This window comes from Ceratotherium simum, chromosome 16, assembly GCF_057802395.1.
Source record: "Ceratotherium simum simum isolate JZ-2026a chromosome 16, ASM5780239v1, whole genome shotgun sequence".
NCBI classification, from domain to species: Eukaryota; Metazoa; Chordata; class Mammalia; order Perissodactyla; family Rhinocerotidae; genus Ceratotherium; species Ceratotherium simum.
Window position 1 is genome coordinate 56,311,269 of NC_141915.1, and position 13,164 is coordinate 56,324,432.

General features: G+C 50.3%; 1 protein-coding gene across 2 annotated transcripts in view; it reads left to right on the top strand.

Moving 5' to 3' along the window:
* SAP30BP (SAP30 binding protein) overlaps positions 1-13,164 on the top strand; it is a 37,048-nt gene that overhangs the window by 16,882 nt on the left and 7,002 nt on the right. For both annotated transcript variants that reach the window (XM_087441606.1, XM_004432763.3), the window contains exons 4-5: positions 5,614-5,656; positions 11,088-11,176. In XM_087441606.1, the coding sequence (XP_087297732.1) occupies positions 5,614-5,656; positions 11,088-11,176 (132 nt within the window). The remainder of the gene's footprint in view (positions 1-5,613; positions 5,657-11,087; positions 11,177-13,164) is intronic.

Below are 13,164 nucleotides of genomic sequence, written 5' to 3' on the forward strand. Positions count from 1 at the left end.
CATGGGGCTCTCGTGAGAATTAAATGACATCCATCGTTAACGTGCTTAGCATAGGACCTACGATTCTCCCCTAGATGGAGTTTTGTTCATATTCTATCCCCAGGGTTTGGCCCATTGCCTGATACCTAATACATGCTCAATAGGTTATTTGTGGAGTAAGTAAATGAATTAACTATACAATAATTCTGTCTTTTTGTCTTAGTGATTAGGAGCAGCAAGCTGGATTTAAGGTTTTTTAGTTCAGTATTGGTGCCCCCCACCCCCTTCATGCTTCTGCCTGTCTCATATCTGCCTTTTCTTGCAAGTCTAGCCCCTTTATTTGTTCCTCTGCTGCCTCCCTTTCTGACATCGAGTCCACACATTGAAACTAACTGTGGACTTGAACAGGTTTGGAGTCTAGGGGTTAAAGCAGTGCAGCTGAAGGTGCCAATGAAACCCTTAGCTGGACTGAAGAAAAACTGCCCATCGGCCGGTTAGAAAGTGGGGGGGAGAGAGAGACTCTGTGTGTGTGTGTGTGTGTGTGTGTGTGTGTGTGTGTGTGTTTCCTCAGTGTTTGAGTACCTGTTGTGGGCAGGACACTGACTATTGCAGGTGCTGGGAACACTGGTAAATCAGACAGTGAGAGCACAGAGTGGGGCATATGTCCTCGTTGGCCGGGCGGGGGTGAGGTGAGGCCGAGGAAGGCTTCCTTGAGCCAAGGTCTGAAGTCTGAAATCTGAATGGGGCTTATTAGGCAGGAGTGGGGAGTGGGGGGCGGTATTCCAGGGAGTGGGCTTTGCCAGGGCCCTGGTGCAGGGAGGAGGAGGCTGAAATTTCAGCGGGGAGTCCCCCAGAGCCTCGGGCCACAGTGAGGATTCATTTTTAAGTAGGTACTCTGCTCATTAACTGAGAGATCATGAGGACTTTATAACTGCTTGGACAGTCCCAGATCTGAGAGTATAAGTTTTAGAAGGTGTTTTACTAATCTGCCTCCCTTGCTGCCACCTTCTTTTAAGATGCAGGATTACATCATCCAGCAGAAAACATACAGTCTGTATCATTCTGCCCCCTGGCAAGGGGGAGAGGCTGCCCTTTGCCTTCTATTCAGAGTAGAGTGCTTTCTCTGTGCCTAATGCTCCCACAGCTGGGGCAGAATCCAGGTGCCGGAGGCTGTGTTGCTTTGTCTCAAGTTGGATGCTGGACCTTTGAGCATGCTCTATGAGGCTAGTTCCAGGAAGGGTTGATGAAGCATTGTTGGCTGTAAATAAACTTCCATTCTCTCTACCAGGACCTGGGACTTCTCTGCTGAGTAAATCCTCCCAGCTCAAATGGCAGCGTATCCCGCTTCATGGAGCCATATTGTTTTTACTTCCTTCCTCTGCTCCAGTCATAGTTTCATTGGTGGCTGGACTTTTGTATTCTCTGCAGGGGGAACCACATTCTGGGTTCTGTAATTCCTGAGAATGAGGCCCCTGCTGTGGCTGTGGCGTTCTTACAAGTCTCAGACACAATTGATTAAGAAACCAACATTGGTAGCTTCAGATCACTGTTCTCCAGGGACGATCACTGTTCTCCAGGGACGATCACTGTTCTCCAGGGACGTCCCCTGGCCGGCCACAGCCTCCTCACGCCCTGTTTGGTGGGGCTTTCATCTCAGGTGAAGCCTGGGGAGGCTGGATTGCTGCAGACAGTCGGAAGAGGAGGCCTTGCCTCAGAGTTTGGTTTCTTTGACCAGCTCAGCACTCTCTTTCCTCCCTTTCCTGTCTGCTCACTTGGCTTCTTAGGAAGCTGTGGATTTTGTTTTGTTTTGTTTTTCTTGTGTCTTAACTGGACTTGACCTAGGAAGCTGAAGAGGTTTACCTGGCCCTTTCTCCTAGGAACTGCTGGGTGAGATGCTGTCCTAGGTAGGATGCTTTGTTTTCACCTTCCTAATGAACTGGGTGAAAACCCCTCTGCCTGCCGTGTCTGAGGGGCGTGTGCTCTCACGTGCAGGTCTGTCCAGGTCTCTGGGCTGTGGGCTCCATGCCTCCTGGCTGACGCAGACAACTGTCTGGTAAATAGATCTTCAGGCAGAGTTCATTACTTTGACCAACTGAGAATATCCACCTGGAAGCCAAAGGGATGGATTCATACATGTCAAAACAGCTGTCCCCTGTGCATTCCAAAACACTGCTTTGAGGGAAGAAAAGGAAGAGTGGTTTCTTGTTGCTTTTTACTTGTATATTCCTTACTGCTCTCTTCCTGCTTTTTTAAGGTATAGCAAGGATCTCTCCCTATTGCAGGTTTTGTAAAACCGGTTTCTTGAACTACTGGCAGTTTAATAACATGAACCTTCCTTCTGTCTCCTTAGCTCTATCATTTTAAATACTTCATCAGATGTTTTTTCTGACACTATGGCTGGCTTCCAAGATAACTATCCTGGGTGTTTGGTTAATTTTTGTACTGAATTCCTGGTATCTGAGGCATGACTGGTAGGAGGATGTCTCTCTGGGTCTTCGTCTTGAGTGTAGGCCTCCTCCCCCAGTCCTCTTCTCCTCTGAGGCTGCTTTCATTGGCTGAAACTTGCCTCAATGGACAGTTGAGTGTAAATCATTCTAAAAAGTATCTTTGGGGTATTTGACACCCGTCCTCAGTGGTCTCGCCAGATTCCTGACTCTCCTTCCTTGCTGAACTTTCTTAGCATTGCTTGAAGTCCTGGACCCAACTGCATTTGAAGAACGTGTGATACTGTGGCTCCGGGCCCTTCGTTGTGGGCTGTAATCAAGCCTTCCTTTTCATGCTCAGGGCAGGGTGTAGGGTTAAGCTGCTTTAGGATCCAAAAGAACTTGGGTCATTGGTATTCTTCCTCAGAGGCACCTTGGTACAGTAACACATACCCAGGAGCTTTAGCTAAGCTTGCAGCCCAGCTTGTTCATGTCAGAGGGCAGAAGAATGATATTCTAAAACATAACAAGTTATCACCACCAGGAGGCACAGATTCCCCTTGTTTGATTCTCCAGGGCCTTAGAAGTCCCATGGATGCCTGTGACACAAATGGGGAATCTGAGCAAGCACAGATTCCAAAGTCTTTCCAGGAGACCTTTGTGCAGACTTTTATGGCCTCCAATCTGTGGAAGCTCATCTATACATTTGGCTTAGAGGATTCTCTTAAGGCAGGAGAATCTTCTGGTGCTTAGAGTTGGGTCCATGTTCCATTGGTTGTCACTTTGCTTGGAGGGACCATGGAGCTGGATTCCACTGCTGGGAAGTCGGGGTGGGACTTATTCTGGGATATTGGATTTGAGGTTGAGTAAGAGTCACGGCTCCATGGGGCTCAGGGTGCGCTCTGGGCACGCCCCGCCCTTGTGTGTCTGTGCACGAGCACACACAGTATGAAGATAGAAAAGCGAGGACTATACTTGTTGGCAAGTCGAAACCAATTACCAAGTTTATCTTTTTTTTTTTTTTTTTTTTTGGTATGTGGAGAGAGATTAATTTGGGGGGAATGAAGAGCCAAGCCAAAAAAGGATAGACTAAAAGAAGGAGGAGAGAAAACTTCCTGTTTGTGATTTTGCCCCATTATATCTTTTCTTCCAGAAACATGACTCAACAAGCTCAGCTAAGCCTGGCAAGGACCTTGTGAAATGCAGGAATCTCCACCTCTCCCCTACCCCTTTCCCCTCCTCCCATTGCCGGGGTCACAAAAGCTGCGAGAAGCTCCAGGGAGGCTCGTGGCCTTTTATCCTCCCCTGGAAGCCCCTAGGTAAACAAGTATTTTCCCCTTTGAAGAGACCTTGCATGTTTGGTGACTAACTTCCTGTGCCTCTGGAGTAGACACATAGAATTCCAACATGGATATCTTGCCTCCTTCCTTGGCTCTGCATTTTGGAAAGAACCTCCAGGGGGCCTTTGAATAGTAAACGAATCAGGTCTCCGCAGGACCAGCCAACTGGCCAGGGAGGGGAGGTAGGATGTACCCAACTGATGTTTTCCCACAATTAGCACCCGGAAAGCTGTCCCCTAGAGGGAAATTTAAGGACCTTTTATAGTCCCACGTTTTGTTACTGCCACACTCTTTATCGTTGGTTCCTCCAGAGTCACTGCTACAAAGGGATTGTTGTGGGGCCCCTGGAGACTGGCACTCTCTGTAGAGCAGCTGATTGATGACCAACCTGAATTTGGTGTGGCAATCCTCCAGCCGCGCCTCCTTCTCCACCCCAGTGCAGGCCGCGCCTCCTCTTTGCCCACCTGATAGGCAGGGGGCGGGTGGCTGGAGGAGACGGGTTGCTAAGCAGCCTGGCATGGATATTATGCCTGTCCAGGTCGAATGAATAGCCGCAGTGTTCAGAAGAAATGAGGGGGTTTTGGCCTGTCACAGAATCAGGAGGGACTTTTTGGGGAAGGGGGCTAAGAACTACTACTCTGGTCTTAGCATGGAGCCATAGCATGGGAGAGAGTTTGGTGGCCTTCTGGTGCTTTCCTTTCTGAGATGTTATCTTGGTGTAACATGTCTTCATGTAAGTGGCGTGCACAGAGCTCTACAGCTGTTTCCATGCGCTGTCTTGTTCCGGAGTTGTTACTGTCCTGCCTCCTCCCTCACCAAGCAAAGGGGAAGGGAGTGAGATTCAACAACTTCCTGTGAGCGCTGTGATCAGTAACGTGTTGTGGCACTTAAGACCCCTGATCTAACTATGAGGGGCTGGGTTTCCCCAGAGATGTGGAAAACAAGTATGTTCTTGCCATTGTACATTTGGGGCAATGGAGGCCTTCCTCCCCGCTGTGCCGTGGCTTGTGACGGGGGCTGGGACTGTAGCCTTCTCCATGTTGATTTGGTTTAGGTGAAGCATCTACTTTGAACAGTGAAATACAGAGCAAGTCCAGAAAAATGTCTGATAAGAAACCTTTGCTCTCTTAGGTTTCTGCACACGGCTAGAACTGAAGGATGTGTGGAAGTGGGTGTCATGGGGCAGTAGTTTGCATTAAGGATCAAAGAAGGCTTTTCTTTGGAGAGAGTATAAGCCAATGTAAAGAGAGCTGAGAGGTGAGCCAAGGAGAGCCAGAGAGAGAAGCTGCCTCCGTGCTAGAGCCTTTCAGGGACCTGGTTCAGTCACTTATTAAAGGCCTGCTATGTGCCTGCTCCAGGGTTCATGAGCTACCCCCTTATGATCAAGTCTCCCTTTTTTGCTTAACCTAAAAGTAAGAAAAATCTCTTGGGAGCAGGTAGCCTTTTGTTTTTTGGTCTTGGGGTTCTCACGTTATAAAGCAGCCACCTCTTGCTTCCTCAGTCCCAGGCAGGGGCGGCAGTGTTCTGAGGTGGCTGGCCAGGCCCCAGGGGAGAGCAGCGGACAGGGTCCGGGTGACGGATGGCTGACGTTTGCCCTCCTCAGCATTGGTGGGTGTTGGTCCCTGCTGGAGGCTGTGGAGGAGAGACCGAAGTGGGCGTCTGGAGCATCCCGGCTGCTCTGATGAAGGAAGAAGGGGGATTAGAGGTTCAGGGGTCCCAGAGGGCCCCCAGAGCAGCGGCTCGCTATAGAGTTCCATGTGGTGCTTTCACCTTTTCTCTTCCTTAAAAATCGTGAGTGGTCTCAGTGAAGAGAGTAACTATGGTCAGGAGCCCCGGGCTCACCTCCTGGTATTTCTGTTTCTCTTTTGCAGGATAACCCAGAAGTAGAAAAGCGAGACCCTCAGGAATTGGTCGGTGAGTACCCCGGGGGGCATATTTCTGAGCCTTGCCTAGAGCACACTGGCTTCTGGCCATGCAGGCTGTGTGGGGCTTCTGCCTGCTTCAGCCAAGGCAGCTGCTCTGCGGGGAGCCTTGTCTTCATGCTCTTTCAGGGCCTTTGGCATTTCCTAAGATGTCTGGGTAAGACACCCAGGGAACAATTATTCTTTGAAAAGCATATTCATGGTGCATTTCACTGGGCTCTGGTCAGTTGCCAGTGTTGTCAAGAGGGTTTCAGGGCCCCCTTCAGCTGGGACCTTGTTCCTCTGGTGCCCTGGGCCCATCCTGTGTCCTTAGACCCCCTCCTCCCCTCTCTGCTGGCATATTCATGTACTCAAGGAGCAAACACGTGGCCTCTGCTGGCACTGTGCTCTGTCCCCAGGAGGAAACATGCCTCACAGCCCTGGAGTCTGGGACCTTTTGTGACTTTGTGGCAGGGCAGTTACGTTTCTGTAAAATGGCACACCTGTCATCCCAGTCCTGTGTTACCCAGCCTCTTAGTCCTTTAGAAAGTCCCTCAACTCCTTCAGTTTGGCCATGGACTTTGTAACAGCTCTCCCAAAGCCTGGCAAAACCTCACATGGGCTGACCCTCCCTCTCTGTGGCAACTGTGACCATCTCTCCCGGCCTGCCCCATTAATCTTCACCAAGCTGGGTTCCTGCTTTGCAGGCGGCCCGCAGAGCCGGCTCCTGTGCTTCCAAATGGAGCCTCTGCAGCTCAGTTACTCCGACCCTGGGGAGCCCAGGACTCAGCCTGGAAACACAGCTTCCTGCAGCCCCTCCAATCCTTCCTTTTTGTGGATAGGATCCTTTCACTGGGGATGGGAGGTGGGGACCCATTCTGGTTTTCCTAACTAAAAGAACTGAAAACTCTTCGTTATACTTGTCGTCTGAGGAGGGATTGGGTAGGAACGTGACCACTCAGCAGCCCAGACTTCTCTGGGCTGGATTCTGCCTTTATCCCTGAGTTTTCTGATGAATGGAGTGTGCATCTGTCAAATCTTATAAAAATAAGAGTTTTCCTAAAACCTTAGCATTTGCTCTTTAGAAAATGGTGCTGTAGGAGCACGCCTATTGGCTTTATGGGGGGAGGAAGGAGAGCATGCTCTTGCCAGGAAGCCTGTGGCCTCCCCAGAGTGGGTGATCCATGGGCCAGGCGTGGACTGGAGCTTCTGCCTCCTCTCCCCTCCCCGCCCCTTCCATCCCTGCTGTCCATTACCAAGAAACTGGGGGTGGGGTTGGGGTCGAGTGGTCAGAGGGCAGCCTGCCCAGGAGCCCCATATAGCAGTGCCCTCCACTCTTGCTAGCAGTGCTCAGCAAGCGGGGCATCTGTGTGGGCATCAGCCATTGCAGCCCTGACTTCTTCTGCAACCAGTTTTCACTTTTTCTGTCTTCACCACTTTTTGAAAATAGCTTTATTGAGGTATAACTTAGATAGAATGAGATTCACCAGTTTTTTTTTAATTAATTAATTAATTTATTTTTTTGAGGAAGACTGGCCCTGAGCTAACATCTGTTGCCAGTCTTCCTCTTTTTGCTTGAGGAAGATGGTCCCTGAGCTAACATCTGTGTCCACCTTCCTCTGTTTTGTATGTGGGAGGCCACCACAGCACGGCTTGATGAGCGGTGTGTAGGTCTGTGCCCAAGCCGCCGAAGCAGAGCACATAAACTTAACCACTATGCCACTGGGCTGGCCCCAAGATTCACCAATTTTAAGTATGCCATTTGATGAGTTTTGACAGGTATATCTAGTTGGGTTCGCTCCCACCACAGTCATGATATATAACATTTCCATCACTCCAAAATGTTCCCTTGTACCCCTCCCCTTGCAGTTTCCTCCCTCAGCCTCAGGCAAGCAGTGATCTGTCTTCTTCACTATAGTTTTTCCTTTTTTAGAATTTCATATAAATCAGGATTTCTCAACCTCGACCCTGTTGGCATTTTGGGCTGGATAATTCTTTGTTGTGGGGGCCTGGCCTGTGCATTGTACAGTGATTTAGCAGCATCCTCAGTCTCTGCCCACTGGACGCCAGTAGTGTCCACCCCACCCCCTGCCAGATGTGACAATGAAAAATGTTTCTAGATGTTGCCAGTGTCTCCTGGAGGGGACAGAATTGCCCCCAGTTGAGAGCCACTGAATCAAATGGAATCATAGTCCTTTTTTATTGTTATTTGGCTTCTTTCATCTACGATGATGTTTTTGAGATCCATCCATGTTGTTGAGCATATCCATAGTTTCTTCTTTTTATTGCTAAGTATTATTTCATTCTAGGGTTACACTACAATTTCTTTATCCATTCCCCCACGGAGGGCACAGATAGATCTTTAAGCCACGGTCTTCGTTACTCTTACCATTTCTCACTGAGGAGGTAATAGTTTAGCTGTATGGAGTGGCTTCCACTCACAGGGCTGTGGTTGTTAGCCCCTCTGCCTAAACTCAGCTCCTTTTATTAATACCTCTGGTTGGGCACTCTCAGGTTGCTCCCCTGGTGGGGGAGGCATTTTCATACATGTGGACAGCCTCAGGCTTAATGGAGCCAATGAGAGCAGAGAAGCTGACTCAGAGCTCTCTCCAGCACTGTAGCTGCTTGACAGAGCTGAGCGTGCACGCCCTGTCCGTCCCCTCCAGGTGCCCCACAGACGTGCCTGAACCCATGGCTGTGCGTAGTAATCCAGTTGGGTTCCTCATGTCTCTAGTGAGCTAGAGACACTCCACTGCCTCCTTACTTACAGCCCCACAGTACCCCCAGGCATTCCTTCATTCCCCGCCATTACAAAGCCCAGCTGACTAGCTGCTCCAGCTCCCATTCGTACCTGGCAGCTATGGATACCATCGGTTTTCTGACTTGGGTGTTCACAAGGGGTGAGTCACCCGACAGCAGGCTTCTCAGATCCTGAGTGTGGCTGCCCTCCTAGAACATCTGCAGCAGACCCGGGAGCAGTCACAGACACGGGCTGCCCCCAAGTGCCTGGACACATTTCTCAATGTATTTCCTGGGAAAATGCTTTGAGGCTCTGCAGCTGCTCAAATAGCCATGTATGTGGGTCTGATGTCTTCTACTTTAAATTTGTTCTGGGACTTAGGAAAGAGAGAATCGCTGAAAGATTGCTTCTGAAATCTATGAGACAAACTTTTCTCTAGTTTCCTGAATGTATCCTTTCATTTACCAGTTGCTTCCTAGGAATTCTCTTGTTCCTAACCCGGGAGCTCAGGAGGAGCTCTCCCTTCCCCGTCCTACTATATACCATTTGAGCCCCAGTGTGGTTGGGTTGCTATGGCAACAGTGTCACACCCTGTTTTTCCAAAAGGCTTTCCTGGCAAATGCCAAAGGGCATTCTTTGTCTCTCTGTCACGTGCACACATACACTCCACCCCAGGGAAGAGCTTAACCCTCTTTGCTGTGTACACGAAGCCTGCCCAGGCCCTCTTTGCTTTTGTTGCTGATGCTCCTGAAATACGAGGACCATCTCAACCCCAGCTAATTCCGCTGCTCTCCGCTGGCCTCTGCAGCCTACAGGAGCCTTGGGCTTAGAACCCTTGCCCCTCCCAGAGCTGGGAGCAAGGAGGAAGTCAGGCCATGACTTGAACTCCAGCCAGATCTGGGTGTCACCCTTGCTTCAGGAGTCAGGAGACAGAAGGTTCTAGAAAAAGAGAAGCACATAGCCCCTGGTGGAAACTGCCCCTGGGCTGCAGTGGGGTCTCAGGTCCACAGCAGGGTATATCACCCAGTCTCTGTCCTCTTGCCATCACCCAAAATGGCAGGTCTAGTGCTCTGTTCTTGGGGCATGTCCAGTGAGAATTCACTGACAACAGTGAGAACTGGCATATGTGGCCGTGTTCTAAGACTCTGCTGTGGGCTTGGGCCCCAGCCTCAGTGTTTGCAGTGTGTGGGGGCGGGCTTGTATGGCAGCAGCTGAGACTGGTGAAGCCCGGGGAGCCGTATCGTCAGCCCTGCTCAGCACTGAGTTCTTTACAGTAACAGTGAAGCTCTCAGCGGAGATCAAAGCACCTTATCTGCTAAGAAAATATTAACCCAGCCTTGGGAGAGGAGAAGCGGGGGGCGGTGCTAGGCCATCCCTAGGCAGGGCAGCCACTCTGAGCTAAGCAATAGTCTCGCCTGGGGCCTGGCACATAGTGGGCACCCAGCGAGTACTTGCTGGGTGTTATTGGTGCTGGTTTCTTCATTCTTCCCTTCATCCTGCCCCACCCCGCTCCGCCTACTGTTTGCTCATTGTATGGTCCTTTTCATGAGAGAATGTTTTAAAGAGTACAGACAGAACCTTACAACAAACAGTGCATTGTCTAAGTGATCCAGAGCACGACTCAGCAGTGGCCAGGGTGGCCAGAGGCTGAAGGGAAGGGAGTGGAGAAAGAGAGAGAAACTCGGGTAGGCAGATCTCTGAGGGATTTGTGGTTCTTCACATCGGAATCAGAGCTTTTGTTCCCGAGGAGGGTTGATTGGTTTATTTTATAAAGGCTCTAAGCTAATAACCAACAGGTAATATTTTAAATGTCATTTACAGCATGCACAAGGCGGTTTTGAATGCTTTGAGTCTCAAAGCCTAGAGAACCCCGAACCTGGTTTCTCCTCTCGCTTGGATAGAATAGCCTGAAGTGAGAAAGATGGCACCAAGCAACTCTGAATTTCCAGAATCCTGGGATGGTGTTTTAGGGACACAGCCAGTGGAGGGCTGGAGCTGGCTCACATTGTGAGCCAATGGTGCACATCTCTTCCCAGTCCTGGGTTCAGTGACTTCACATTGGTAGCTTGAAATTGGCCATGGCAGGAATTTACACCACCAAAACTGGCAGATGCTGCAGTCATGGCTCTTCTCCTCCCCACCTCCCACTGCCAGCTGATTGTTAAACATTTTCCAGCACACCCCTGGGAATCCCCTTTCTTTAAAAGTTAACTGCTGTCGGGGGCCGGCCCAGTGGCATAGTTGTTAAGTTTGCGCACTCCGCTTCGGCGGTCTGGGGTTCACAAGCTCAGATCCGGGGCGCGGACCTACGTACCGCTCATCAAGCCATGCTGTGACGGCGTCCCATGTACAAAAATAGAGGAAGATGGGCACAGATGCTAGCTCAGGGCCAATCTTCCTCACCAAAAAAAAAAAGTTAACTGCTGTGACGTGGTAGCACATGTTCTTTATACTTGTACCCTCTGCCTGAACTTCTCTTCCCCTGAGTTGGCACATGCTGGCTCCTTCTGGTCATTTGATCTCAACTCAGATGATACCCTCTCAGAGAGGCTGCTCTGAACACCCTGTTTTACTGTTTCATAGCATTTATCCCTCCTTCCCTGAAAACATTATATGTGCTTTTTTTTTTTAATTATTGTCCTTGTCTGTCCCCTATTGTGACACCCCCACACACATGGAATTTTTCTCTCTGTTCTCTCAACAGCCTCCTTTTCTGAAAGAGTCCGGAACATGTCACCTGATGAAATCAAGATCCCGCCTGAACCCCCTGGCCGATGTTCAAATCACCTACAAGTAAGCACAGAGCTTGGCTGCTAAGGCCCATGTGCATGAGGCAGCGTGGGTCAGGTGTCTGGTTTGGTCTGACTTTAAGAGGCTTCTGTAAAAGAAACAGCCCAGCTGGGAAGGAGCCTGCAGTCCTGGTTACCTCCCTTAGCCCACTCTCAGGAGTTCGCCCTGTGCCCTCTGCCACCCTCTGCCATACCAGCTGGTGCTGCTCTAGCTGGGACCCCCTCACTTGCCCTCAGTGAGGCCCTAAGCCTAGGCAGAGAAAATAACATACCTTTTCTGTGCAACCCAGCTGAGCCAATTGGAACATCTGAGAAGGAACTTTGCTAAGAAACTGAGGGACCGGGGCCGGCCCCATGGCTTAGCAGTTAAGTGTGCGCGCTCCGCTACGGGCGGCCCGGGTTTGGATTCCGGGTACGCACCTATGCACCGCTTCTCTGGCCATGCGGAGGCCGCGTCCCACATAACAGCAACTAGAGGGATGTGCAACTATGACGTACAGCTATCTACTGGGGCTTTGTGGGGGAAAAAAAAAGGAGGAGGATTGGCAATAGATGTTAGCTCAGAGCCGGTCTTCCTCAGCAAAAAGAGGAGGATTGGCATGGGTGTTAGCTCAGGGCTGACCTTCCTCACAAAAAAAAGAAAGAAAGAAAGAAACTGAGGGACCATCAGAATGTAAAATAAATTATAGAAATGTAAAAACATAGGCATTTATATGCATAAAATGCCTATCCTCCTGTTCCTAAAATGCCAGTTCACCAGCTTCTTGCCTGACAAAATCTCATACAGACCTGACCTGAGATTTTGAAGTCTCAAGGAGATGGAGCATATAGTGCAGTTACTCCCTTGGGAGCAGCTGGGGTTTGCACCTCCTTTTCAGCCTCTGTGATTGTTTCTCCTTGTCTGGACACTCTGCGGGTTCCCCTGTGAGTAGGACCTTGTGATGAACAATGGGGCAGACACCCAAGGCTGCCCATTAGTGGCACCTGGTCCACCTGCTCTACCTTTGATCCTGTAGCTTCTGCTGGTGCCTCTGGCTACACTGCAAGCCCATGGCACCACCCTAACGGATGGATGACTAATGGGACCTGGGGCTATGGAATGCAGCAGGCTGGGTGGGGGCCAGAGTCAGGACCAGGGCACAGCGCAGATTCTCCTCCTTTCCTGGAAGTCTCCTCCCTTTGCTGAGTCGTCTACCCACCTAGCCACCCCTCCACTCCTGCCACCCCCCCAGCGTAGCGTCAGCTCCATGCCAGGCAACAGGCCACAGCCTGTAAGGACAGTCCTGTAATCTGCCAGGTAGAGACAGCCAGCTGGCTCAGCCTTCAAGTTCAGATTTCTCCTTTTTAGATCCTCTTAGAGGTAGAAATCATGACTGAGCAAAGATTTTAGTTCACCTGAGATGGGAGAACCCATCTGATGGCCCAGGAGACACAGAAGTCATCTGTAAGGTATAGGTCTGCCTTGTTTGGCTGAGCCTTTTGGTTTTTTTTGTTTGTTTTTTGGGGGTGGTTTTTTTGTTTTTTTTTTTTTTTTTTTTTTGTGAGGAAGATCAGCCTTGAGCTAACATCCAGGCCATCCTCCTCTTTTTTTGCTGAGGAAGACTGGCCCTGGGCTAACATCTGTGCCCATCTTCCTCCACTTTATATGGGACCTCACCACAGCATGGCCTGACAAGCGGTGCATCAGTGCACGCCCAGGATCTGAACCTGGGCCACCAGCAGCGGAACATGTGCACTTAACCACTACGCCACGGGGCTGGCCCTGGCCGAGCCTTTTGTATAAGGCCTCCCTCTGTTGCCCTTGAAGAGATAACGTTGAGGTTTGTCTCTCTTGGCTTCTCTCCTCCCTGGTAAGTGTATTACAAACCTCTCTGTGCAATTCAGTGCTTCCTCTGGCCAGTCTCAGCAGAAGGATTCGGCCTTCTGACAGAGGGAGTGTATCACCTCTCCTGATGTTCCCAAAGGGCGTCACACGGGACCTCCAGCCCTGCC